The sequence below is a fragment of the Cuculus canorus genome, chromosome 8 (genome assembly GCF_017976375.1).
Source record: "Cuculus canorus isolate bCucCan1 chromosome 8, bCucCan1.pri, whole genome shotgun sequence".
Taxonomy (NCBI): Eukaryota; Metazoa; Chordata; class Aves; order Cuculiformes; family Cuculidae; genus Cuculus; species Cuculus canorus.
Genome location: NC_071408.1, coordinates 28315756 through 28340503, shown reverse-complemented (window position 1 = coordinate 28340503; position 24748 = coordinate 28315756). Strand labels below are relative to the sequence as shown.

At 45.4% G+C, this 24748-nt stretch overlaps 1 protein-coding gene across 20 annotated transcripts in view; it reads left to right on the top strand.

The window, feature by feature from the left end:
- Positions 1–24748, top strand: part of PTPRF (protein tyrosine phosphatase receptor type F) — a 405229-nt gene that overhangs the window by 266394 nt on the left and 114087 nt on the right. For all 20 annotated transcript variants that reach the window (XM_054072544.1, XM_054072564.1, XM_054072558.1 and 17 more), the window contains one exon: positions 23918–24106. In XM_054072544.1, coding sequence (XP_053928519.1) covers positions 23918–24106 — 189 coding nt within the window. The remainder of the gene's footprint in view (positions 1–23917; positions 24107–24748) is intronic.

The window sequence follows — 24748 nt, the reverse complement described above, 5'->3', positions numbered from 1 at the left end:
GCCATTGGAGCAAGCTGGCAGCTGAGGCTGTTTCCACCTTCTGAGCTTAAGAGCATCTTTGAGACTCTTGCGGGCTTCAAGCCCATGGGAGCCCACCTGGCTCAGCCTGCCCTTCCTTATGAGTTCTTCCTTCGGTTGCTGTCTTCTCTAGACCTTCTACATCTATATTTGCTATTCCTTCCTGCTCCCATGCAAAACGATACGCTGGTACATTTCATCACTAGCACAAATTTTTGTGGTGGCTGAATCATTTGAAATGTTAAAATCTGGACTATGGTTGCCAAAGCCAGGATGCTTCGGAAAAGAATGGGTCTTTACAGAGCCATATGCAGCTCAAGTGAAATTTGAAAAAGAAAATCTGTCTGTAAAGACAGCGCACACTTGACTGACTTTTTTTTATATCGCACCTCATAACACTTGCAAATATCTCCTGTAACCACAGCCTGAGCTTCTTTATGAGCATGCATAGTGGGCAGTAGTTTTCTCTGGGTATTTGAAGATGTGCTGCGTGGGTATTAGGCAGCAGCTTTGCTGTAGACGCCCAGCAGTGATGGGCGGAAGCTGCGCTAGGCAGCAGCACGTACCAAAATCCTGTTCATATGGAGCTGAACATTGCTCAGGACTGGCAATCCTGACTACTCTCTTTGGACCTGCAGGGTTTAATAAGCTACGTGTGCTGCCTTGGCATAGCAGCTTTCCCTCTCCTGCACTGTGAACTCTGCAAGCTTTCTCCGTGTCCCTCCTGCAGTTTATAAGCTCTGTCAGGGATGCTCTGGAGCTCCTTCAGCTTCAAAAAAAAAAAAAAAACAAGTGGTGTCATGAATATTTTTAAATATAGCCAGTCTCTAAGTACTCAAATACAAATTACTAAGTGGAGAATTCAACTACAATGCTTTGAGATACAGTTTTCTAGGAAAGCTGTGAGGTTTACAACCTCCCCTCTGCTATCTCTGAAATATTTATTTGACTTCAGATTCCCTTAAAAAATTCTCCTTAGCCAGTACCCTGTAAAAGATGGCAGTTAATTATAGCCATAAATATGCAGTCACTGGCCAGTCTCCCTGGGGAGATACCTACTGCTGAAATATGATTTGTGGAATTTGGGTTTGCTGTGTAGGTGCTGGTAAGACATTCAAAATTAACGTCTACAGATCAGTATCCCATGGGTGGGTTTGGTGGCCCCGATGTTGTCTTGAAACTCAGGACTGTTGAAAACACACATGAAATGGTGGGTATAAGAATTCATACAATCATCTACGAGAAGTTAAACGTGAATTAGCAAGAATTGGTTCCTTTAAAAGATAGCAGTTTAATGATCCAAAAAGCAGCAGTAGTGGAACTGTTCCATTCCTGCGTATGTTGCCCTGTGGAAAGAATTACTGTGATGATGTATAACAAAAATGTTGGAAAATCTAGTGCAACTGCTAAAACCACCTATTTAAAGAAGATTTTTGATGAAGTGAATGGTACAACATTTCTCCTAGAATGGAAAGTGCCTCTGTAGTACAGTAAGTGTGAACTATGCAGCCTTAGGATTATAGTTTCATAGAAAGAGGTGCATGGCGTGCCTCCTACTACATTATGTATTCCCCCCTGGAATACTTCCCTCTTGCAGAGTTTCAGGTATGGAAAAGATGAGCTGTTACATTAGCAAACATCATTGCCTGCCATCGGGTATCATTCCAAGAGCTAAGTCTTTGTAATTAGCAAGGGGAGCAAAGTGCTTGCTGTGCTGCTGTAGTACAGAACTGATATTAGGCAAATTGAAGCAGGGCAGTATGTGTTTTGGATGTGTATGTATGGGACAGCTGCAGGTAGCATCTCAATTAAACATGTCTGTTACCAGGTGGTATCCATCCTCTTTCAAGTATTTCATGCTGTGCTTTTGGGGGCGTTGCTTTTGCTGGCTCGTAGCTTTGTACCGGCAACTGTTCCTATTTGTAGCTGCCAGTCCTGTGCCAAGACAATCGGCTAACACAGATCCCTGCGCTCGGTGTTTGGTTTGAGTACCTGTGCACGTCCTCAGCATAGCCAAGGTGGGATGTGTGCCAGCTCGCAGCGGGCTCGGTTTGGTCTTTGGTGCCCAGCAGCCATCCCATCCCATCCCAATCCATCCCACCCCCATGAGAGGTGTGGCTGGGCTGGGTGTTGTGAACCCTGACACTCTCCAAGGCTCTCGGTGGGAGAGTTCAGGAGCTGCACAGAAGAGCTTGTTTAGGTGACCTGTCTGTCAAAGAGGCATTTGGTGGGGACATCTCCCTTTATTCCTCCAGGGTGGCTTAATTCAGAGACTACCGCCTACAGAGAAGGGATATCATTCAGAGTGAAATTACAGACAACTGACAGGATCCCTGTCCTCGTAAATCCCCAATAATTGTGACAAATGTCTGGAGTGCCGCAGGCTTGCATCGCTCTGCCAGCTGCCCTGCCAGCCCGACGGCAACCACGGCAGCCAGCACCTTGCAAGGCTGTGGCACCGTCGCCCCATCTGGGGATGCTGGGGGCTCACTGCCATCACCCCAGCTGGAGCTTTTAACTGTTTTCTGGCAGGGATGCAGGATCAGATCTGGTCGAAGCGGCCAAAATGGCAGCAGTGATTTCCTGCTGCCTGATTTCTTCATATTGATTACAGATACTAGTGGAAACCCACAGCTGAAATAGCAGAGTTTGCTGCCAGTTCTGCTGTGTCAGCAGAATCCTGAGATTTCCGTAGTATGAGTTCAGAAAGGAGATTAGGTTATATGTCCTAATGTCCTCACATCTCAGTCAGTCTCCACCTAGTCCTGCAATACAGCCAGGTGTCCTCGTGCACCCAGTCCCATCCTGGGCACAGCTGGAGAGCAGGAGCCACTGATGCCAAGGCTCCCACAGAACAAGGGAGGTGTTTGCAGGGGCTCGTGCCATCCCTTCAAGCTGCACTGGGCTGCTCAGGTGCAGAAGCTGTCCTTCCTCACTCTTCCATTGTCCTCATCTGCTTTCTCTCCCCAGAGGTCCATTAGCATTTCCAGTCCCGCAGCCTCATACAGATTTTCATAGAATCATAGAATGTCCTGAGTTGGAAGGGGCACACAAGGATTATTGAATCCAACTCCTGTCCCTACATCGGACAGACAGCCGCAACGTTCACACCACATGTCTGAGGGTGTTGTCCAAATGCTTCTTGAATATTGTCAGGCTTGATTGCATGACTGCTTCCCTGCGGAGCCCATTCCGGTGTTCCATGATCCTGTGGGTGAAGACCCTCTTCCTAATAACCAGCCTAAACTTCCTCTGGCATATCTTCCTGCCATTCCCTGAGATCCTATCGTTGGTCACCAGATAGGAGAGATCAGCATCTGCTGTTCCTGCTCCCCTTGTGAGGAAGCTGTAGACCACAATGAGGTCTCCCTTCAGTCTCCTTTCTCCTGGCTGAACAGACCAAGGGACTTAAGCCGCTCCTAATATGGCTTGGCCTCTAAACCCTTCACCAACTTCGTGGCCTCCTCTGGACACTCTCCAGTAGCTTTATATCCTTTTTGGTGCCCCAAAATGCTCACAGTACTCAAGGTGGGATCACACCAGTGCCGAGTAGTGCAGAACAGTCCCCTCCCTCAACAGTCTGGCAATGCCATACTTGATACACCCCAGGAGCCCAAACTTCTTTTTCTACACACATGCAGCTGCCATGCAGCTTCTCTGGCAGACTGGAGGAAACTTCTTCTAATTTATTTAATCTCCTCTGAAAGATCCTGAGCAGTGGTGAATCCGTCATGCTTCTTGGTGACGCTGCCTTCGTTTTGAGTCAGCTTCATGAGGAAGAAACAACGCTTGCCCCCAGCACAGCGTGTGGCTCTGAGGATGGAGGGCAGTAGAACCACACCAGGGTCTGGGCAACCATCAAGTTGGCCCAACACCTTGTGGATAGTCTCGGGCCGTGGCCATGTGGTGGAAGGAGCTGCACTCTCTGAGATATATTTTTCTTTCATGCGCTCATAACTGACACGGATTTTAGCAGCTGTTAAAATACACGCTAAAAGGATGTGTAGGTTGTCATCCCAGTGTATTGTTCCTCCCGTTTTTATGTTGCATTGAACTTGCTTACTCAGCAAACTTTACTTTTTTTCATTTCCAAATTAAGGATGTGAAATTTCTTTCATTTGAAGATCTTTTATTTAAAAAAAAAAAATCCCCTAGTTTTTGTGGAGCTGCCACATCAAGATTGATTCCTCTGGAAAGTGGGATATTTAAAGCTAATCTTGCCTGAGTTCATAAACTGTTTATTATGTGTGGTGCTTAGGACTTGAATCGCTTTTCTTGACTAGGGTGCTCCAAGCTCTAGGGGAAGAAGAGGAGCGTGAAAGGTGCAGCTGCATTTAAAACTGAAGTGCACATTTTGAAATACCTCCCTGTAGCGATGGGAATTTTTCTCCCTGAAACAAGTATTTGGTTTCAGGCTGGTTAGAGACACGTCCTTAAGGAAAGAAAAGGAAAAATGGGGAAAATATATAAAAGGACTGTCTGCAGGTTCATTTTTCCATTACTTGGAAGTCATCTTGTATATAATTTAGATGAGTCTTAACAAGGCATAAAGTCGCTTTCAGAAAATTGATGACTCTTTGCTTCTTTGTGAAATGAGAACCTGGAGGCTCCCCGTTGTTCCTTCGGTGGGATCATCAGATCTGATTGCAGAAACCCGATGAAGCTCTTAATCCGAGCATCAGAGTAACCACAGCTCTGGCCTTCTCCTCTTTATTGATCTTGCGGCTGGGCCACGTTTCTATTTCAGCCTAGCATACCCCTTATCTCTAGCAAAACTCATCCCTGGCCCTTTTGGTTTTATTAACTCTTTAGTCGCCTCATGGTTTTGGTACAGTTCAGAGCAGCTGTATCTATGCCGAGAGGACTCTTGCCAGCTTCAGCTTTGAGTTTGCAGTCATGTGGATGGAGCAGGACTAGAGGCACTCAGGGAGCTGAGGTCTGTGCTGATCATGACATGCTCTTAGTTTCCAATTCCACCTCTTCTTATCTCCGTTTCTCCCATCTGCAAAGCGAGGCGCTGACGCAATCCTTGGGGCCACATTGCCATGGGTCCCCTGGCCTTTGCAATGTTCGTGCCTGTGGTGGATTTGCATCTGCTTGGAGGCACCTGGGCAGCCTGGAAGGCAGGTAAGCCCAAAGGACAGCTGGGACCCACAAGACAACAGTGCACATTGTTCGTTCCCTGGTTCTCAATTCACAAGCTCGAACTCACCGGAGAAGCCAGTAGGTGTGAATTTTTCATTGCGATTTCCTCCCTGTGCCTGAGCTGCAGTTTGCCCACTTGCCCGCTTCGTAGCAGGAAAGGTCAGGAACCTCATAAACAAGGTGAGAAGCAGAGTGGGGCGGTGCAGCCGCCCGGGCTGCTGATTCCTCCTGACATTAGAGCGCTAATGAATGTTCTGTCATGGTCCTGTGAATATTGCAGGAAGCTTTCGCCTCCCGCCTCCTCTGCCTTCGCCGGGCCTTAGAGTTACCAAGGTTACCTGATGTGACTTTCCCAGGAGAGAGGAGCGATAGCTGCAAGTCTGCTGCTCCTGGGAGCATCCTGCCTCTGCAGCAGGCGTGGGGAACGTGGCCAGCGCAACACCACCTTCCTCGTGCTCCCTTTGGCTATTGCCGTTTCCCTCGCTCCCACCCATGCTGCCCTAGGTGTCATTGGTTTCGTTTAATTTCACTTTTTTTAGAGTAAGGATCATATTAATTTTGTTTTGCTTGCATAACCCGGACTGTTATCATCCAACTAATTACTCACACATTTTCCTTCAGACAGCAAATGGGAAAGATAAAACTGCAGCAGGTTTATGAGATTTCTGCTTATCAAATTACTGTAATTATTTGAAGAATGGCTTAAAATTGTATGGAGTAATGAATTTAATTATGAGTTTGCAGCGATGCCTTGTGCTGCATGTGGCTTGCAAATGGGCAAGTTTATGAGAAGCTCTTCATAAAGTGGTTGCAGACGGGATTGCAGCACGTTCCTTGTGAAGAGAGGCTCCAGCACCTCCATACCACGGCAGGGGGGACCAGGCACGTTTTGCAGGTCAGCTTGACAAATTGTGCTCATCATTCAACTGATCAGCTCACTTTATCCAATTCTAATACAAACCCAGGCAAGACAAAGTGCCATCAGGCTCCAAGTTGTGACATGCTGCAGCTGGTTGGCTTTGCTCAATCTTTTCAGCCCCCAGGGCACACAGGGGACCAGCTCACTTGCCCAGACCTCCACACCTCCTCCTGTTCAGGAGATCAGCCTGGGGGTAGCTGTCAGCAAAGGCAGGTCAGACAGGGCTGACAAACCTGTCCCACCAGAGCCACAGCCTGTTGTGGCCTGTTTGAAACACTAAGAACAGTGTTTGCCATCTCTGCTCTGTACTAGAACAGCAAGTTTCCACTACAGCTGGGAGATGCCTGGCCTCTCTGAGCTCTGGAGCATGCTCTCTGCTCTTAGGATATCCCCGAGCCCTCAAAACCAATGAATTTCTCCTTGCCTGCTTGTACTTTTCTTTACACACCCGTGCTTAGTGCTATGAAAAATTGTGTTCTTCTGCCCTCCACCAAAGAAAAGATGCCATCCATCCCCTCCTAAAACAGTCAAGCAGGGCCATGGCAGCTTTCTATCTGCACAGCCTTGGGGACAGTTGAAAAGCTCAAGGGAAGGGAGACCCTACATCCCTCTGGGTTGCTGCCTGCCCCTTGTGCACAGATGTGGAAATTTTGTGTTGCCTGACAGTTGAGGTAGTGATGATGTATGAGAGTCCAGTCTTTGGTTGACTAACATGCAGGCAGTAATGAGGCAGCCCGTTGTAGGAATACTGAGTTTTATTTGCAGATGTTTGGACTGGACAATAGTTTTTATGCTTTTATCCATTATATAACAGTGGTATTGGATGTAGATGGTGTTACGCAAGTAGATGTATAAAGGAAAGGCTATAGATGTAGATGTATGGTCTGGAATGGGGCAAAGACAGGTGAAATACTGTCCTTCAGAGCAGGTTTTTTTCAGAAAGCAGGAGTGTGTTCCTGACGGACAGGCTGGCAAATGCGAACAGTGCCACTATTCCCACTCTATGGATTGCAGAGAGAGATGTAGGGCCAATGGATTGAAGAGGTTTGGGGCTGGATGCATTTAGACAGCGGAATAAAAGTTCAGCAAACAGAGAACTGACATTAGGAAGTGGAAAAAACTACTGGAACTTCAGATCTTCTGTGCTGTGATCTTCTGAGCTTCACAAAGGACTAATGGATCATCTGGTATGACCCAACTGCCACCTTATTCTCTGCAGCATCCCTTACAACACGGTAGATAGTTCAGCTTAAAATATCGGTTATTAAAGGCAAATGAATAAGTGGCCAAGAGCCACCCAATGTCTGAAACCTTTGTGAGGATAAAAGTAACAAATGGTCCATGGACTACAGCTGGGTGATTACACTGTATAATCAGCATGTTGAGGGAAAGCATATTAAAAAATAGATGGCTATTATAAGAGGTTAGCAAATTTCTAAAGTGCCATCCTGCCCTAATTTGGGCTTTAGGCAGATCTGGCTTCGCATGCGAAGAGAAGGCATTAGCAGTCAAAACTCTTGTCTTTCTTGACACATGAATAAGGGAGTTTGTGTGCAGGATGGAATCGTACATGGTATTATGTCTGACTAAATGCAAGGTCAAAGCAGATTCTAAATGGTATTGACTTTTAAAAGAGCTTGTCGCAAGGCAGAGATGAATTCTGCATAATCTCTGCAGTTTTATTTAAGTGAGGAAGCAGCAAGGTACTGTGAGAGCACCAAAAGAAAATGTGGTTGTTGAAGTCATAAACCAGGTGTAATTTCTGGCAGTCTTTCCAGGAAGAAAGAAAAGCCTACTTTCATTTGGAAAACTCATAAAGATTTGTGCGAGGAATGCTGTAATTGTTAGTATGTTGATGTTGGTCATAAATACAGTTGAGTGAGAAGAGATTGCAGGGCGCAGCAGTTTGCCATGGGTCTGGCCGTCTGTGACTCTGATCTCCAGCTGTGTCCAGCCCCTGTGGGTTTCTCCAAGGAGAATTTGTTTTCTCCTTCCTGTGCTGCCAGGAACTATTTCCATGGTTCAGCATGTGGGACAAGAAGAAGAGAAGACCTTAAGCGCCAGAGCATGAGATTTCATTACCCTTAGTGGTTTTAGTCTTTATAGCTACAAATGTTATTAAACATCATAAAATTGTCCAGTTCTTTTAAGTCCAGCTACAGTACCGTCCCAATTTGTGCAAAAGAAAGCAGCAAAGCTTGTCTATGAAAAAATGAGAAAATAAGATTCATCTTACGTTCTTGAAAGCAGTTTGAACACGTGAAATAAAATCAGCAATAATATTTTGCGCACAAAGCTGCCTTCAGGAGGGATCCGTATCAGAGCAAATAGCGGTGGCTAATGTTTTCTTCTCTCAATCATTTTTAAAGGTCACTTCATGATCAAAATCTACTTGCTAATTTAATTTCTATTCTGAGTGTAAATGTAAGATGATGCTGTTATTCTGTTTGCAGGTGGTTTGCTAGGGAGAATCAACCTTTTGCCTTTGTCCTCAGTGTGTCAAGGTCTGGGTCCAAAGCCGGAGCATTTGGCAGCCCAGCTCCACAGGCTGGTAGGACCCAGTTTCCCAAACCAGGGTTTCTCAGGTGTTATAATCCAAGGGCTCTCTTATCTCTCTGATAAAAATATATAGACTATTCAGTGTAATGTCTCATGGTACCAAATAAAAATTGTGTTTTCACTTGCTTCATTTACTTTGCTGGTTTGCTTGCTGCACGCATGTGTGGGAAGGTGAGCTTGTATTTGTTTGCTGTTCTGTAGGAGACCAAGGTTGTTCATGTGCTACAAGTTGAGGGGGAGTTATCCTGCTCTTTCTGCTTCACATTACCTTAGAGATTTCCTGTCCCCAACTCTCACCGCTGCCTCCATTCTTTTAGGAGGCACCTTTCTGTCTCAAGGCATGGATTCAGGTATGTTGCTGAGCGGAGCCAGCAGAAAGAGAGGAGAAGAAACCTAGGGAGTGAAATGCTTTGGAGAATCGTATTAGTCTTAGATCAAGGATTCAACAGGCAGTAGGAAACTGGGATTTTCAGCTCTCACACGGCAACATTCATGGCTTTGCTTGGGACATTACCCTCCTACTTTGTCACGAGGAATGATTTCCTGTTTATGGACTCTGCAGAGATCTGCCTCAGATCTGCTGTGGGGCACATATGGTGAAAATCCCAACAGCTGGCTGTCTGCTGGAGAGCCTCGTCTGCGGTGTACAAGCCTTGGGAGCAGGCTGCTGAGATTGCGTGGGTCTGTGGTTTCCTGGCCATTTCTGTCTCCTAGAGAAAACCCTACGGTCTTCCTCCAGCTGCTGAGATGTGGGTCTGGTCACGAGGAGACTGGGTGCCGCCTGGAGAAGACTGGGACTGTGTTGGTTTTCACATATAGGATGGAGACCTATTTTGTCTTCCCTCAGGCAGTCATGAGTCTAAAAACCCCTGTCTGGAAGGAAAGATGATGTTTTCCCAGGGAATCTGAGGTCATCTCAAACATCAGACTCATTGTGCATGGTGTCTCGTCCTGGCATTTTGTGTTGGTTGTCAGCAAGCAGCTGAGATTCAGACAAACCCACTTCTGTCCTTGGCAAGTATGTCCTCTTGCATCCCAGGCAAGCTTGTGGCTGGGGCCCTCATCAGCTCCGGAAATCAGAGCTGTCTTCAGAGCCTCCGCGGAGTATGCCCTGCTGCAGGGTTTGCTGTTGACGCTCTGAAAAGAGACGTGGTCTTTTTTCACTTTGCACATGAGGGATGCTTCAGATAGAAGTCCCAGCAGTTATTTTACCTTAGACATACATTCACTCTTAACTTCCCTCTAGTTGAATAGTCCCAACACCAGCGGTCTGTGCACTGTGTAGTGAGCTGTGGAAATTAAGATTTGCAGTATCTTTATCTGCAAGGAGATACTTGCCTCTTACATCCTCTAGGAAAGACTTACAGCAGCCTCTGCTCAGCAGAAAGTTTTCTTCCCTGTTAGTGGTTGCAGCTGGGAGAGCAGTGCCTCATCTCTTGCTTGTAATTACATCAGTAGAGTATCTTGGGAGAAGGTTAAATAGTCTTTTGTATATCAAATAAAGCCAGCGAACTTCACTGAAATCATTTAATGAAAACAATCCTGATTATCTGTATTTGCTGCCATGTGATAATTTAAAAGAATGTCTTAAAGAGAAACGTGGAATTGTTTAAGGCCTCTAAAGACTCGAGTGCACAGGCTGTGCAGCAAATGCCTTTATAATCTAGGATCTGAAGTAGGCTTTGAATCCACTTCTTTTTTTTTTCCACTGTTGTAAAACATGAGAGATTTTGATACGGTAACTCGGATTTGATTCAGAACTTTCTTATTAACTGTTCTTCATGCACATCAAATTTTAGAGACTGAGCTAAAGGGCTCTGCGCATCAAGGATGGAACTGACTCAAGGACAGAGCTATTAAGGTGTGTAATAATCAAGAGAGGAGAATTAATTGTCTTTAATTTGGCATAAATCCCAGAGACCATAACTTTGGTTATTAGGAATTCAAGGCCTATTTCCAATTAGTTATACCCAAGCATGCTCACGTTTCCAACTTTGGGAGTCTGATCCGTGAGCACGTTGTCGCAGCAGTCGGAAAGGACAGAGCTGCCTGACCTCACCATGTGTGGTCACTGCCAGCCAGTGTTTGCCTGGCGGTAAATCAAAGCGTGGCATCGCTTTATTGTTTCTGACACCTTGCAGTGAGCAGCTCTGTGTCTCAGCTGCTTGGGCAGTCTGTGCAGAGAAAATCACCTGGGCCGTGCTGCAGCAGGTCAGAGGGGCTGCCGGCGATTTTTCATGCTTTTTAGTCTTTGAGCTTCCTTCTCAGACATCTGCTCCAGCAAAGCCAGGGTGTCTTCCCTTTAGGTGTCTGAAATGTAAATAGTGCAATTGTTATGTATACCGGAAAATCTGGTTGAACCTGAGCTGGGTTAAAGCAAGCGGTGGCAGCGGTTGCCTGAGTTGGCAGCAGCAGAGAAGGCACATACTGCGGCCACGTGGCTCAAAATGCAACACCTCCGGGCTCACAACAAGGGAAAATATGAGGGACTGCTAGACCGTGGCCAGCCAGCCACTTCTGCACATACCTACAGAGCAGGGTAGAAGCATTGGCTGCTTTATACACACTGGGAAATAGAAAACACAGTAGCATCACCCCTATTGTAAAGCTCTCAGTGCAAATATCCGATGGTTTTGGGGAAGGGTGGTCCTTGAGAGTCGTAGAATTGTAGAATGGTTTGAGTTGGAAGGAACCTTAAAGCCCATCCAATTCCACCCTCTCTGTCATGGGCAGAGGCACCCTCCACTGGATCAGGTTGCTCAAAGCCCCATCCAAGCTGGTCCTGAACGCCTCTGGGGATGGGGTATCCACGACTTCTCTGGGCAGCATGTGCCAGTGCCTCATCACCCTAACGGGAAAAAAATTCTTCCTAATGTCTAACCTAAATCTCCCCTCTATCAGCTTAAAACCATTACCTGTTGTTCTGTCCCTATATTCCCTGGTAATGAGCTCCCCTCCTCCTGCTTTCCTATAGCCTCTATCCCCCCTTTCTGTGTTTTCCCACTTGAAAAAGAAAAAGAAATAAGGAAGCCTTGTGAGAACTGCTCCTCCCTACCACTAGTGTGTGGAGCTGGCGCAGGGTTTCTTTCTAAAGAAACCTGAGATTATATTCCAGTGGAAAAATACCAGACTGTCTTTAAAATTTCAAAGCTATTTCATTTTCTCAGTTTTCAATAGAGGAAGAATCCTTTCAAAGCTTTCCTTAAGTTAATTTTCCAGCGTAGTCAAGCTGAAGCTTGCCAAAAGTTGGTGTCTCTTTGGCTGTGTTGGTCTGTATCTGGTAGGTGTAATGTTGTGAGGGATAAAGTAGGGTCCGCATTTAAGGAAAACACAACCTTGGAAGGAGAAGTCCCATGCCACTGAGCTCTGCAGCCCTCCTTGTGTTCCAGGGAAGAAGGAGTGAGGAAAATTTCTGCGGTGGTATTTGATGAAATGAACTTTTGACTCTCAGCAAATATGTCTAATGTTCGTAGCATCATAGAATGTCCCGAGTTGGAAGGGACCCACAAAGATCATCAAGTCCAGGTTCTGTCTCTCTGCATATGATAACCCCAAAATTCACACCATGTGTTGTTCTCCTTGAACAGCAAAGGAATTTCAGCTGATCTCCTGTGTTTGGTTTATATTAAGATGAGTACCACAGGAGCCAAGAGGTACCATTTTTTTAATCCACTTGGCCTTGATGTGGTTTCACTGCCAGCTTTCCATTTATCTGTTACGTGCTCTTTAATTCATGAGGGCTTGCACTGGGGATTTGTTTAAAGCCTTGGCTGAAATTGTCAGCCACTCCTTTTATTGCAGATCGTTCTGAAAAGATGGGTGTTGTGGCAAAGCAGTAAATAGGATATTGAGCTTCTGCAACACTTGTTATCTGTAAAAAGAAGAGTATGTCCTCTGTTAAACTCTGATCAATTACGTCATCCCAGCATTAAAAACCATGGCTTGTCTGGCAGCAATGTCTTGTTTATGTTTGCATGTAGTCATTGGGTTGCTACTGGTCTTTGTGGGGGCCTTTCTACTTCATATGGTCTCTAAAAGACTCTTAAAGTAACCAGAGTCTCCCTCTAAAGTGATGTTGGAGCCAGTGCGATTAATGGATCTTCTAGAAAGTGATGGCTTAATATAAGACATATAACTCATAGTAAGAGAATATTTCTGTGCCTGACTCAGGTTGTCTTGCTTTGCTTTTTCCTGTATAGAAAGTCACTTTCCCAACAAGTAAGTAAAGTTAGTTACCCAGTATCTCAAGATGTTTTCTATGATAGAGTATTTAAAAACTTCTGAATGGAAAGCGGTGATTTGCCATATCACTGATCTGTCTGGAGTTCGGATTAAATTAAAGCCCTTCTTGCAATTCTTGAGTGACTTCCTTGCCTGCAGACCTGCTATGCTTGAGCTGGCTGCAACAGAACAAGTGCATTGAAACTTCACATTTATCATTTCATTTGAAGATAGAATTTCTCTGAGAAAAGGTACATCACATTTTCAGAGTCACCGAGGTAACTGGTGTCAACACATGAATGTTTTCTTAAAGGTTATTTTCTTTTTTAATATTATAAAGAAATAATGCCTTGAATTAGAGATTTTATTTGTGTTTTACTATATTGGCCTTTACGGGACAGGTTCTGGTCTTAGTTGTTTTGCTAAAATTATAAATATTTTTATATAATTTCTGAGCATTTGCTCAAAACAATTAAGGAAATGGCAGGCAGAGCCACGTAGATGAGAATTTTTTGAGAGCAGTAGGAAAGGATGATGCTGGAGAAAAGGCATACAGTGAGGGGAGAGGCAGCACAGGGAGGCGGAGAGCAGAGCAGGCTGTTGAGCATCAGGGCTCCTGCTTTTCAGCTTATTTGCTGCAGAGGAGCCTTGTTTTGCCAAGAACTGTGTTTGTCCTCCTTTCCCACACCCACACACCTTGATTGCTAGCTTTGGGATTAAAACTCTCACAGCATCATAGAGTTACTCCATCCAATAGCTTGGCAATTTTGGAGGTTGCCTTCAAGTTTCAGTTTAGTCTTTGAGATCAGAGAGCAAAAAGGTGTTTGAGGAGGGTGTTCTGCCAGGGTGGGATTCTTTGTTTTACCTTTTGAAGCACTGGCAGTTTGTAAACACCCAAACTGGAGCATATTTTTGCTTTCTCTCATGACTCTCCAGCTCCTCCCCAGTACAATCTTAAATTTCAGTTTCCAAGCTAAAGTTCCCAGAATATTTAGGATGTTCTCAAGAGTTTTTGTTTGGAGGTTTTGGGGAGGGTTACAGATAGACAAGAGGGAGTTCTTTTTCTCTCTCAAATAATATCACAGTGATTATCTTTAAAAATTTAACAATCATTGCTCTTCCATGTTTTCTGAATACCTTCATTTTCCAGTGCCTTAGATGCAAGAAGGGGCAGTGCTTTTTCTTTTCCATGTTGGAACAGTTGCCAGAAAAGAAGTCTTTTTCAGCAGGATGGTTTGTCAAAATGTACAATTTTTTCCCATCCCTAATCTTAAAGTTTTTGCTTGAGACTTGCTGGCCACTGTTGCTTTGACAGGCTGTGACATCCCCCCACGGGAGGAGAAGCCCCTGGACTGGCAGTGATGCAGACAGGCTGCAGGAGCTACATAGAAATCAGATTTTAGCATGATCTCGGCCTTTCAGTAGGTGTTTTAAGTGACCGAGAATTTTGCATTCTGGCTTGTGAAGTGGAAATGAACAGATTTAGTATTCCAGCTGAGTGGCAGCAGGAATGGTTCACTTTAATCTGAAACTCGATGTTAGAAAGCGTGGGAGAGCTCTGCTGTCAGATTAACCCAGCCCTCGTGCATTTTTTCCTGCACTGAACTGCAACCAAACGTACATGGATCAAAAGTCAAATGCTCCATTAATTTAACCACATGTTGTATTTAACGGCATATGGAAATGCATTATTGATTGCACATCTTAAAAATGAAAATCTCTATGCTAATAGCATCTCACCTCAGTGCAGGTGAACTAATATGGAAAATGCAGAGGATTAATAAATGACTTGGAATACAAGAGCTATTTCCATGCTTTTCTCTGAAAAGATTGAAGTTTGGGGTATGTTTTAGTGGGAGTGTGTTTATATATTCTGTCATGAGGAAACGTGCAGTGACAATAGTTCTGTTGTATTTCTCAGTATAAAATGTTAAAACGAAACAATGGTTTGAAAACAGATCTGCAGGCAGTTGTATTCAACAGTTGGTACCAACAAATGGCACAGTCCTGCCTGAAGGCACAGCATGGTCTTCTTTTACTGTTCCTTTACTATGGAGTCTTAATAGCTGGCTACAAAACCTTTCTGAATTCATTGTGTTTAAAGAACTTTCGCGAGTTTTTTTTCAGTGCATGCCTCCAGCTGATAAGGTTTTTTTTTATATGTAATAGTTGTTGAAACTGTTTATCAGCTATTTGTCGGCTGTTGGATATGACCCACAAAACTCTATTCTTGTCTGCTCGAAATGATGCTGTAGTTTTGGGGGAGGAAATAAAAAAAGATATTTTTTTTTCTCACCGAACAAGGGTTAAAAACGGACATTTTCTCAGGCAGGGAATCTTGCAGATATGATCTGTTTTACTTGTGTGTAAGCTCTTCCTCACCCACATTCTTGGCATTTCTTGCTGTAGTTTCTGCTGTGCCTTACTCTGAACTCTTAAATAAATGACAGACTCTCAGTGCCATACAACCAAAGCCCTTTTTAGTACTTTATCAACAGGTGCGACTAGTTTCTCAGGTCTTTCAGGAAAATGCTTGTTTTGTTGTGTCTTTGACTTTTAGTTGTCTGTGGATGTTGCTCTACATTCATGGCAGAACAGTGGGCTAGAATTTGGAGCAGGTGATCTAGGATGGTCCTCACCTCCTAAGGAGCTTTGCATTACGCTTCCCCACTACTCTTTAAGGCTGTGTCATCAACTTGGAGAAGCTCTGCTCTGTGGCACAGAGCTTGTTTAGCCTGAACAGATTAGCTTTTGCTGGAATCTTCCTTCTCGAGCATTGTAGCTCTTTATATATATTTGGTTTAAGTCTTGGAAAAACTTGACTTTAGGACCAAGACTGCAAGTCTGACTGTCATTGTGAGGAAGCCAAAGTGGAAAGCAAGAAGAGGTAACTAGGATGAGTGAAGGATGATGTTGTAGTAGGAATTTCATAAATGCCATCTCAGGCTGTTGCAGTCTAATCTGATAAAGGTGCAAATAATTGTTCTCTTCCAGAATGGATTGAGGTCTCCTAGCTGGCAGCAGACTCCACAGCTAACACGTACTGAGTAGAGGTTGTTATTACTTAGAAAGATCCCTAAACTAAGAACTGAAACAGTGGGTGGTAGGTGCAAACCTTTAATTTGTCCAAGTTTGTGACTGAATACTTCTGGTCTGCTCTGAATCAGCTTCAGCAGCTATGGATCATCTTTGTTGCCCATGTGAAGCACAGCTCACAAGCTGTTATCTGTGAAGGAGGGAGAGGAGCTGCCTGTTCACCGCTAAAGTTGTGGCTAGATTCAGTCATTTCAGCAGGCCTTGAAGGGTTTATGAAGACGCTGGACTGGAATAGAGCAATGCTGTGGCAGTGGAAGTGCTCTTTCTCCCCAGAGGGACTTTTCTCAGGCCTTCCCTTGACTTGTGCTTAGGGGACAGCCATGCTGGAGGGTGAAAATTGTTGCCTTCGTCAGTGCCTCCAGAGCTGTGGCTCTTTTCTCTTTCCCAGCCCGAATCTAGGCTGGATTAGGTACCCCGTGAGAAGCTCAGTGGTAGCTATGGCTGATGTGTGGCTATGTCTGGTGTGTCCTGGAAGGCTTTGGTAGTGGCATGCTGTGGGTGCTTCTCAAAGGGAAGGAGGATGTATTTCTTAGTGGAGGACTGGTCCTGCATCCGTGGCGCCAGCTTTTGTCCTGGTCAGTTCCTTGGGGCAGGTCAAGAGGCATCGTAAGTCCTGAAGGAAGGTTGTTTGGATGATAACAGCATCTCTGAGGGCTGGGGGGAACTGTTTGTTTCATCCCATTGGGATGCAGTGTCCCTTGAGGAACAGAGCAGTTGTGGATGCGCCCCATTCCGGGAGGTGTTCAAGGCCAGGCTGGAGGAGGCTTTGAGCAACTTGATCCAGTGGAAGGTGTCCCTGCCCACAGGGATCTTTAAGGTCCCTTCCAACCCAAACCATTCAGTGATTCAGGCCTGGAGAACCAAGGCTGTGCCTTGAGTGGGTGCTCAGAGTGCTCAGCCCTGGGGAGGTGACATATTGCTGCAGTTACTGTGAGTTACCTTGCCGCTGCACACGTAGGAGCACAGGGAGAAGCAGCGCTGGGACTTGGGAGGAGTATGGGCTGAATCCACGTTGGAGCTGACTGGGAAGTGCTGCCATGTCTTACTCTTAGGAGCATCCCCCTCTTTGCAAAGCCATCCTGCTTCTCTCTGAGATAAGCAGGTGCTTGGGAACGGCCAGCTGTGCTGCCAAGAAGGTATTGGTAGCTTGTAAATGGAGATAATTGCTGTTCAGCCAGGAAAGGACATTAGCAGCACCCATCTGGCACCTGAAGGGTAGCACTCTCTCCATAGGCTGTTTTATGGACTCATAACCTTTAGAATGAGGAGGTCTTGTGAGCTCCCACACTGTGAGCCCCTAGGGCAGGAATCTGCCTGATAATTTATACTTTTCTGCCGTGTCTAGTCTCGTGTTTTCTTGAATTTTCCTTACAGTGCTTTCTTTGTTTTGAACTGACTCAGATTCTTTCTTTTGTGAACTGTTTTGCTGCTGCGGCTGCTATGATCTTCCTAAGAGACAGCAAATACTTTGTTTACTGTAAGCTCTTGTGCAGTAATTCATGTGGTTACACCGTGACACAGAGAAGTCCTTCTGGAGCTCATTTCCACACCCACCCATTCATCTGCACCCTTCTCCCCGTTTTCGGCATGCGGCTTCAGCATGTCACGTTGGCGTGATGTCATACAGAACCGGCAGATTTGTCGTTAAAAGCCTTGTCATCAATAGATGACTGTTTGTATATTTTTGCCTGCCTGAATCTGTTTTATATTTACTAACCTAGTAATTAAGACTTTGCTGCCTTTTGAAACAGACTGGTTTCGCTGCCCCACCTTTTCCTTAGGCAATTACAAGGCGGTGCCAGTGTCGACGGGGCATTCATTAGCCGGCATGAGACTTGGCTTCCACAACAAGCACACAGAAATGCTGCTCTTCTCCTGCCGGTCCCCACACGGGCAGCAGCCCGACACCGGGATGCCTTTGGGCACTGTGAATTTGGATATTTTTGGTGTACTTCTTAGGGGTCTTTTGTAAGAAGAAGGTGCAGGAAGAGAGCGTTGCCTCAAAATGGCTGATAAAATGCTCTTTGTGTTGCTTCAGTTGAACCTGAACAGAGCAGTGTCAGGGTTTTCTTATCATGTAAAATGATGCCGTTCTTCTGGGCCGCTGGACTGCTCGACTGCTTTTGATTGTCTTGCGGTAATTGAATAGCCGTGCTGTGTAACCTGTGCTGAAGGAATTAGGGCTGTTTATTCAGCAAACAGATGTCCTGGATTGTGGTGTGCTTACGATCTTCCTGGCTTGCAGCTTTCATTAGTTAATATTGCCGACTACCCAGCCTGCCGTCCTTGCACTGGTAATTTTGCATTTGCTAATGCATTTCAGTGTCTCAAAGGGAGATTTGGAAGCTTGTCGAATTTGTGAAGTAATTTCATTGATCCGTCAAATCCGCGTCAGTTGGTAGACACTGGTTACCTCTGCAACGTGCTATGTTCTATTGCGTCAAACCGCCACCTCTTACCAGGGTCTGTTCAGCCCCAGTGACTTGAACTGGGTGAGTTCCCAGCCTGCCTCACCGAATGAGTAAGGAACGTGTGAAATAGCTTTTGCTCCGCGTCTCCTGCTCCTGTGCAATGCTGACCGCAGTCAAACGCATTTGTCAGAGATCTCTCTGCCCTCAGTCCATTTTCAGGCTTGTCCCTAGCACCGCACGCCCCTGAGTGGCTTTGGATAGCTGGCAGAATTGAAAACAAAGCAGCTCTGTGTTTTAATCATCCCTATCAAACCCCTGAAATTGATGTTGGGCTGGAAGTTCCTCGGCTGAGGAAGGCTGGCAGGAGCCAGTGGCCCAGATAAGCCGTTTCCAGCCCTGTGTGGGGATGAAGCCCAATATCTCACTTGGAATGAGTTGAGAACACCCCTTCCCAGTGGGGCAGGGGTTTTGATAGATTGTGTGATTTAACCTCACAGCTATGGCTGTAACGTATAGAAAAGCTGCTTTTTGCTGTTTCCAAATCATATTAGGCATCATTTTTTTTCCACTCCCTCAGCCATCTGAACAATTGGACTCCTGATACTGAGCAGGCCTGGATTTTATAGAAAGAAGAATATGACAAATACCTCCCATAAATGTGTTTACAGTTTCCACTGTCATTTCTAAAATAGGGGTTCTTGCGTCAACACGGAGGGAATTCACAGAGGTAGGGGCATGGTTTTACAGGGCCGAATCATGACAGGGCTGCCAAAACACAGTTGTGTGGTTGCAGAACCAGGGAGTGCTGTACAGGGTTTGCCACCAGTTGGAACCTGATATCCAATCCCTTCAACTTTTCTGTTCTGTGAGAGATTACAAGTTTCGAGCAAAATCCTGGGTGTAATCCTGCAGGATTCAGCCATCAGCAGCTGCGCTCACCGCCGACTCCTCCACAGGCCTTTTTTGTAGGCAGCTGTCATCCACGTATTGTTCCATGCTGGGGCTGATCAGCGCTTCTCATAAGACTGAAATTGCAATTGCCTCCATGTTCCTTGTCATCACTTGATATTTGGAGCAATGCAGAAAATAAGGATGCCCCAAGAGGCACGTGTCTCTCGGCGGTAGCATCCTCAAGAAAGGCAGCTTTCTGGGGAGCTGGTGAATGAGACACATAATTGCAGCTGCTCTAGAGGTCTCAGCTCCGGTTTGGAGCTGTGGAAAAGGTTTCTTACCTTAAGTTTTCTCTTAAAGGTGGGAAATGTGTGGCACAAAAGAGCTGTAAAAGAAGCGGGGTTAGATTTCTGTCACCTCAGAAAGAAGATTAGCAAGGGGAGCTGTCAAGTGAGCATGAGATATCCTCTGCACATGCTGTCATGCTAGATGCCAGAGGGACATTCCTGGCTCCTTGGTGGGTGACTATGCTAGCAAGACCTCAGCCTGGTCATGGATTTTCCACGTTTCAGTTTGTAACTGCGAAACCTGCTGGTTTTTTAGTTTCTTGCCGTTTCCTTCTCCTTTCCTCCTGGTTCTCTATCTCTTCCTGCTTTCCCTTCTGTCATTCCTACTTCTGCTGCTGTAGTCCTGTGGAAGGAATTAGAACTTGTAGTGGCCCCAAAAAATTGTGCTTGCGCCTAGATTTTGCTTGCTTTAACCTAATGCCTACCTCAAGTACAACCTTTCTGAAAGTATGTGAAATCCAGAAAGAAAAACTTGTTTAGATAGTCTACACTTGAAAGCGGATTCATAGCCTGGTTTAATGTGTCTTAAAAGCACACCAGCTATCCTTGAATAAAAGCAAGTGCTGACAAACTCATTTTCTAGAATAAGGGTATCCATGTATTGGCATGAATAGGATAGCTATTACTGACAAGCTCCGTGTGCAGACAAGTTAGTACAACTAGTGAGGGCTGAAAGGAGCCGAGGCACGACTAAGCCTCATAATTAGGCCTAGATTAGACTTTTGCCGGAGGGGAAGGTGAGGCAAGAACAGCTCTGAACTCCTATCATCGCCTATAGGGTTTGAATACAGAGGCATCCTTCGCCATCCCAGTGAAGCCAGTGACGCCAAGCTAGGCTGGAACGAAGCCCCGTTATCTCTGCAGGAGCGTTACTGACAGGGCAGGCATGGGCTTGTGCTGGGCTCTGCTATGGGGTGTGACCAGCTCAGGTTTTCTCCAGAGCCACTCCTGCAGGAGGGTTCAGGGGGTTGCCGGAGCCACGCTTTATGGACAAGACCTGAAGTATCTGATGTCCTCCATTTCATGGTGGTATGGGTACTTGAGGCACTTGGACCACTTCTGGAGAAGGTGCTCATCCTCCCCTTGAGCTTGAGCCCTGAATACTGCGACTTTGGCACAGTGCAGGTCCCCTGGAGCTACCACGAATGAATAGCAGGCAAACCCCAGCCTCCGGATACCTGAGGTGCCATGCCATCAGAGACCAGCTGTCGGATTTCCCCTGGCATCTCATTACTCAGTGATGTGACCTAGGACTGCAGCCTCCTGGAAGCACACTGCTGCTCTTAAATGCCACCATTGCCTCTATGTTTGATTGACAAGGGATAAAACAAGTTCTTGCTGCCTGTGCGTATTTGTAGGTGTAGGCAAGTGGTGCTTGCTTGAGTTTTGGTGGCAGTGTGACCATAGCAAATAGGCAGGTTTCAATCATAGAATCAGAGAATGGTTTGGGTTGGAAGGGACCTTAAAGCTCATCCAGTTCCAACCCCCTTGCCATGGGAAGGGACACCTCCCACTGGACCAGGCTGCTCAAAGCCTCATCCAACCTGGCCTTGAACACCTCCAGCTTCCCTGGGCAACCTGCATGGGGTCTAGGGGCTCAGAGTCATCGCATGGTGGATGCATGTGCCCTCCCTCCAGGCGCTGAGTACCCAGCATCCTCATCTCTGCACTGTAATCGCTTCAGCTCGCAGAGAGTGCATAGTATGGGAGCAGTGCTGTAAGTCTCTTTGAGAGAGAAAAGGCTTGATCTAAGTATGGCAGAGGTGGCTTTGCTGCCAGGTCTTTGCAATCACCATCTTTCTGGTGTACGCGGTGAAGTCAAGGTTACATCATATAATTTCTCCTGGTCCGTGGCTGTTCACAAACTGCTAATTTTGACTGAACAGTCACCGTCGCTGCAGCAGGCTGGTCCACGGATAAGACACTGCGAAGGATTTTCTGATCTCTCTTGTTTCTGAGGGCAAAGAATCATTGCAGAGGGGAAGAGATTTCTTGCGCAAATGCAGGTTTCAGATCTGCATTCAGCTATGTGCTAAGCCTCCGCCCAGACTTTGGATGAAGTGAACTGGATGGTACTTAGCCCAGTGCATTCTTTGTAAAATCTTGAACAAACCAGGAGAGATTGTCAATGGTAATCACGGTGATTAGATTAGATCACTGCAGGGTTTCAGCCTTCCCAGAGTAAACATCTGCTTTCAATACTGTAAATAGCAAGGTGCTGCACTTTAGGCAAACTGGGCCTCAATCCAAGGGAATGTCATTGTTTACTGCTTCTCCTATGTATCTTCCTTTGCTTTTCAATCCATACCATGCTGTAGTTCTGTGTGTACCCTTCTTTTGTTTCTTTTCAGCCATGTAGGAGTATGCATTGTGGTTGCTCAGTATTGAGTGCTTCTGTTGCTTGTTATTGAATGCTAGTGCTGGTGTCATTCCAGTTAAGCTCTATGTATCTTTTGTCTTTGAAAATCAATGGAGAGCAAATTAAAAAAAGAACTAGTTTTCGTGGTACCTTTCATTTTAACAACAACAAAAAAAATTCCATTTATGTTTACTCGTGATGAGAGAGGTTTCTAGGGAGGCCAGTCTGGGAAACAAAATATGGTTTGTGCTTTTAATAAGCATCGGGAACCATTTTTTTTCCTTTAGAAAACCTTGGATGCTTCATAGCGACTCTCATCAGAAAAACAATATTCCAGGGCATTGTTTTGTTTACAGCAGATGTTGCCTTCTGCTTCAGAGTCTTGATTTGACAACACGTCAAAGGTCTTGGGAGTTCTCCTGAGATGTTAGGGAGAGATATGTTAGATTTTAGGAAGAAATATTTTACTGTGAGGGTGGTGAGGCACTGGCACAGGTTGGCCAAGAAGTCAGGGGTGCCCCATCGCTGGAGTTGTTCAAGGCCAGGTTGGATGGGGCTTTGATCAGCCTGATCCAGTGGGAGGTGTCCCTGCCCATGGCAGGGGGGTTGGAACTGGATGATCTTTAAGGTCTCTTCCAACTCAAACCATTCTCTGATTCTGTGATTTGCCGCTACAGGCCATGTGTGCTGCAGGTGTGGCAATACGGGTAGAAAGAAGCACCTGAGGTTGCCTATTGCTGGTGTCTTCCTGTCAAGAGTAAGGGATATGGTTCAAGATGTGTCATGATAACAGGAAAAATCAGATTGCAACAAGTTCGGACTCCTCTGGAACTTGCAAAGATGCTGAGGTCTTGTTTGTTTAAACACTGCAGTGAGCTGGGAGCCTTGCAGAACTGGATTGCCAAAGATGAAGGTTTGCTTAAGTTTCCTTAAAACAGAGCAAAAAAAAAAGGAACGTACTGAATATAATCGAGTTTCTGGCACTTTAAAAGCTTCTTAATGTTTTTTTTTTTTTTTTCCTGTAAAAGTACGTCCTTTTGATTGCAGTTCAGCCTTAGCCGAGTACAGTACATCTTGCCACAGAATGAGTAAATGAGCTCTGTTCTGCAGCTGCTATTGAATGAGGATGTCGGAGTATGCCTTGGCTTATCGGTGAAGGCTGCCTAATGTATTCCTCCCCGCATACCTGAGCGTGCTCTGCAGCAGCAAACCCAATTAACTGTTTTCGTACCTGCTCTATGAATGGTTTTAGCAGTTATAGGCGCGTTTCATTTTCTAGTATTTCAGTAAGACGTGCCAAGGCGTGCACTGGCCATTTCTCACACACCTTTGTCGCTCTCTGCAGCTCAGAAAATGCACCAGGAGCTTGCCATGGCACAGTCTGGCGAGGCATGAGCACAGTGTGGCTCATTAGCTTCACATTCATTAGTTTCTAAAAGCTTTCTGAATCAGATTTGGGGGCATGAGAGGAGATTTACAGTCCATCCTATCAGTGTGACAGAATGTTCCTAGTCAAAAAAAAAGATAAAATGAGCCTCTCTGGACCACTCGAAGGGGTTTTATTGTTTAGCTGTTGTTTTTCAGGATGCCTCAAACTATTTGGCTTTGTGTTTGTCTGTTATCTTCAACTCGGTCCTCCCACAAAAAGGCAAATACCTGCGTTTACTGAATTATTAACAACAATAGATGGAGCTTACGTATCAATGAAAATTATGGACGTTTCCCAGGGCAATTGATTTAAATGGAGTTAAATTTAGTGGAAGCTTCTATTGGTGTAATGAATGCTCATTATAGATCTTAATGTGTTTCAAGGGCTTGAAAATCTTCTCAGTAGGGAAGTCAGGCTGCTGTTCTCCAGCAGAGGCACAGATGCTGTACAAATGCACTGCTGTCACTGCAACCATATCCCATCACTACACTCTTTAACCTTGTGTGTTTCTAACTCTTGCAGAAGACCATCTCCCAGCCGGCTTCCCAACCATTGACATGGGCCCACAGCTGAAGGTGGTGGAAAAAGCCCGCACAGCCACGATGCTCTGTGCTGCAAGTGGTAACCCTGATCCTGAAATCTCCTGGTTCAAGGACTTCCTGCCTGTTGACACTGCGACTAGCAATGGGCGAATCAAGCAGCTCCGCTCGGGTAAGGTAGCAAAGCAAGTAAGCCTTCCTTCCCTCCTCACTCTTCTTCTCTTTTCTCTTTACTTGCTGCAATTATTTTTTCTCCGAAACACTGAAATGAAATTCTGAACCCAAATGTTGATTTGATTTGAGCTTATTTCTTCTGCAATACAAAAGCAGTTTTTTGAGCTGATCCTCTCTGGCAGGGTATCGTGGCTTGTTAAAAGGAGGCATTACAGTGGACATGCTTTTTGGAACATCACATGGATTCCTGTTTCGGTAGAGCGTCTTGACATTGCCCCAAATCCTTGGTAGGCTTGGACATTTCACTACCAACTCAACAGGTTTCAGATATCTTTAATAGGACCGCAGCTCAAACCAAGACAATGAGATACTGGTTGAGATTTATAATCGGTGGTCATGTACTACTTCACTCCTTACATAGACTTTTGTACGACTCTGGTCTGCTTTCTTTTGAGATTTTTATCATTCTTGTTATGTGACACCATAAGAATGAAGAAAAATCAAAGAAGCAGCAATTCTGTGGAATCCAAAGAAAGGTGGACCTACCATTTCTTTTGGATATTTTTGTTTGATAAGCCAAATAATAGCTTTTGAAATACAGACAGTTAGTTCTTGTGGGTGGCTAAGAATGCACTCATTT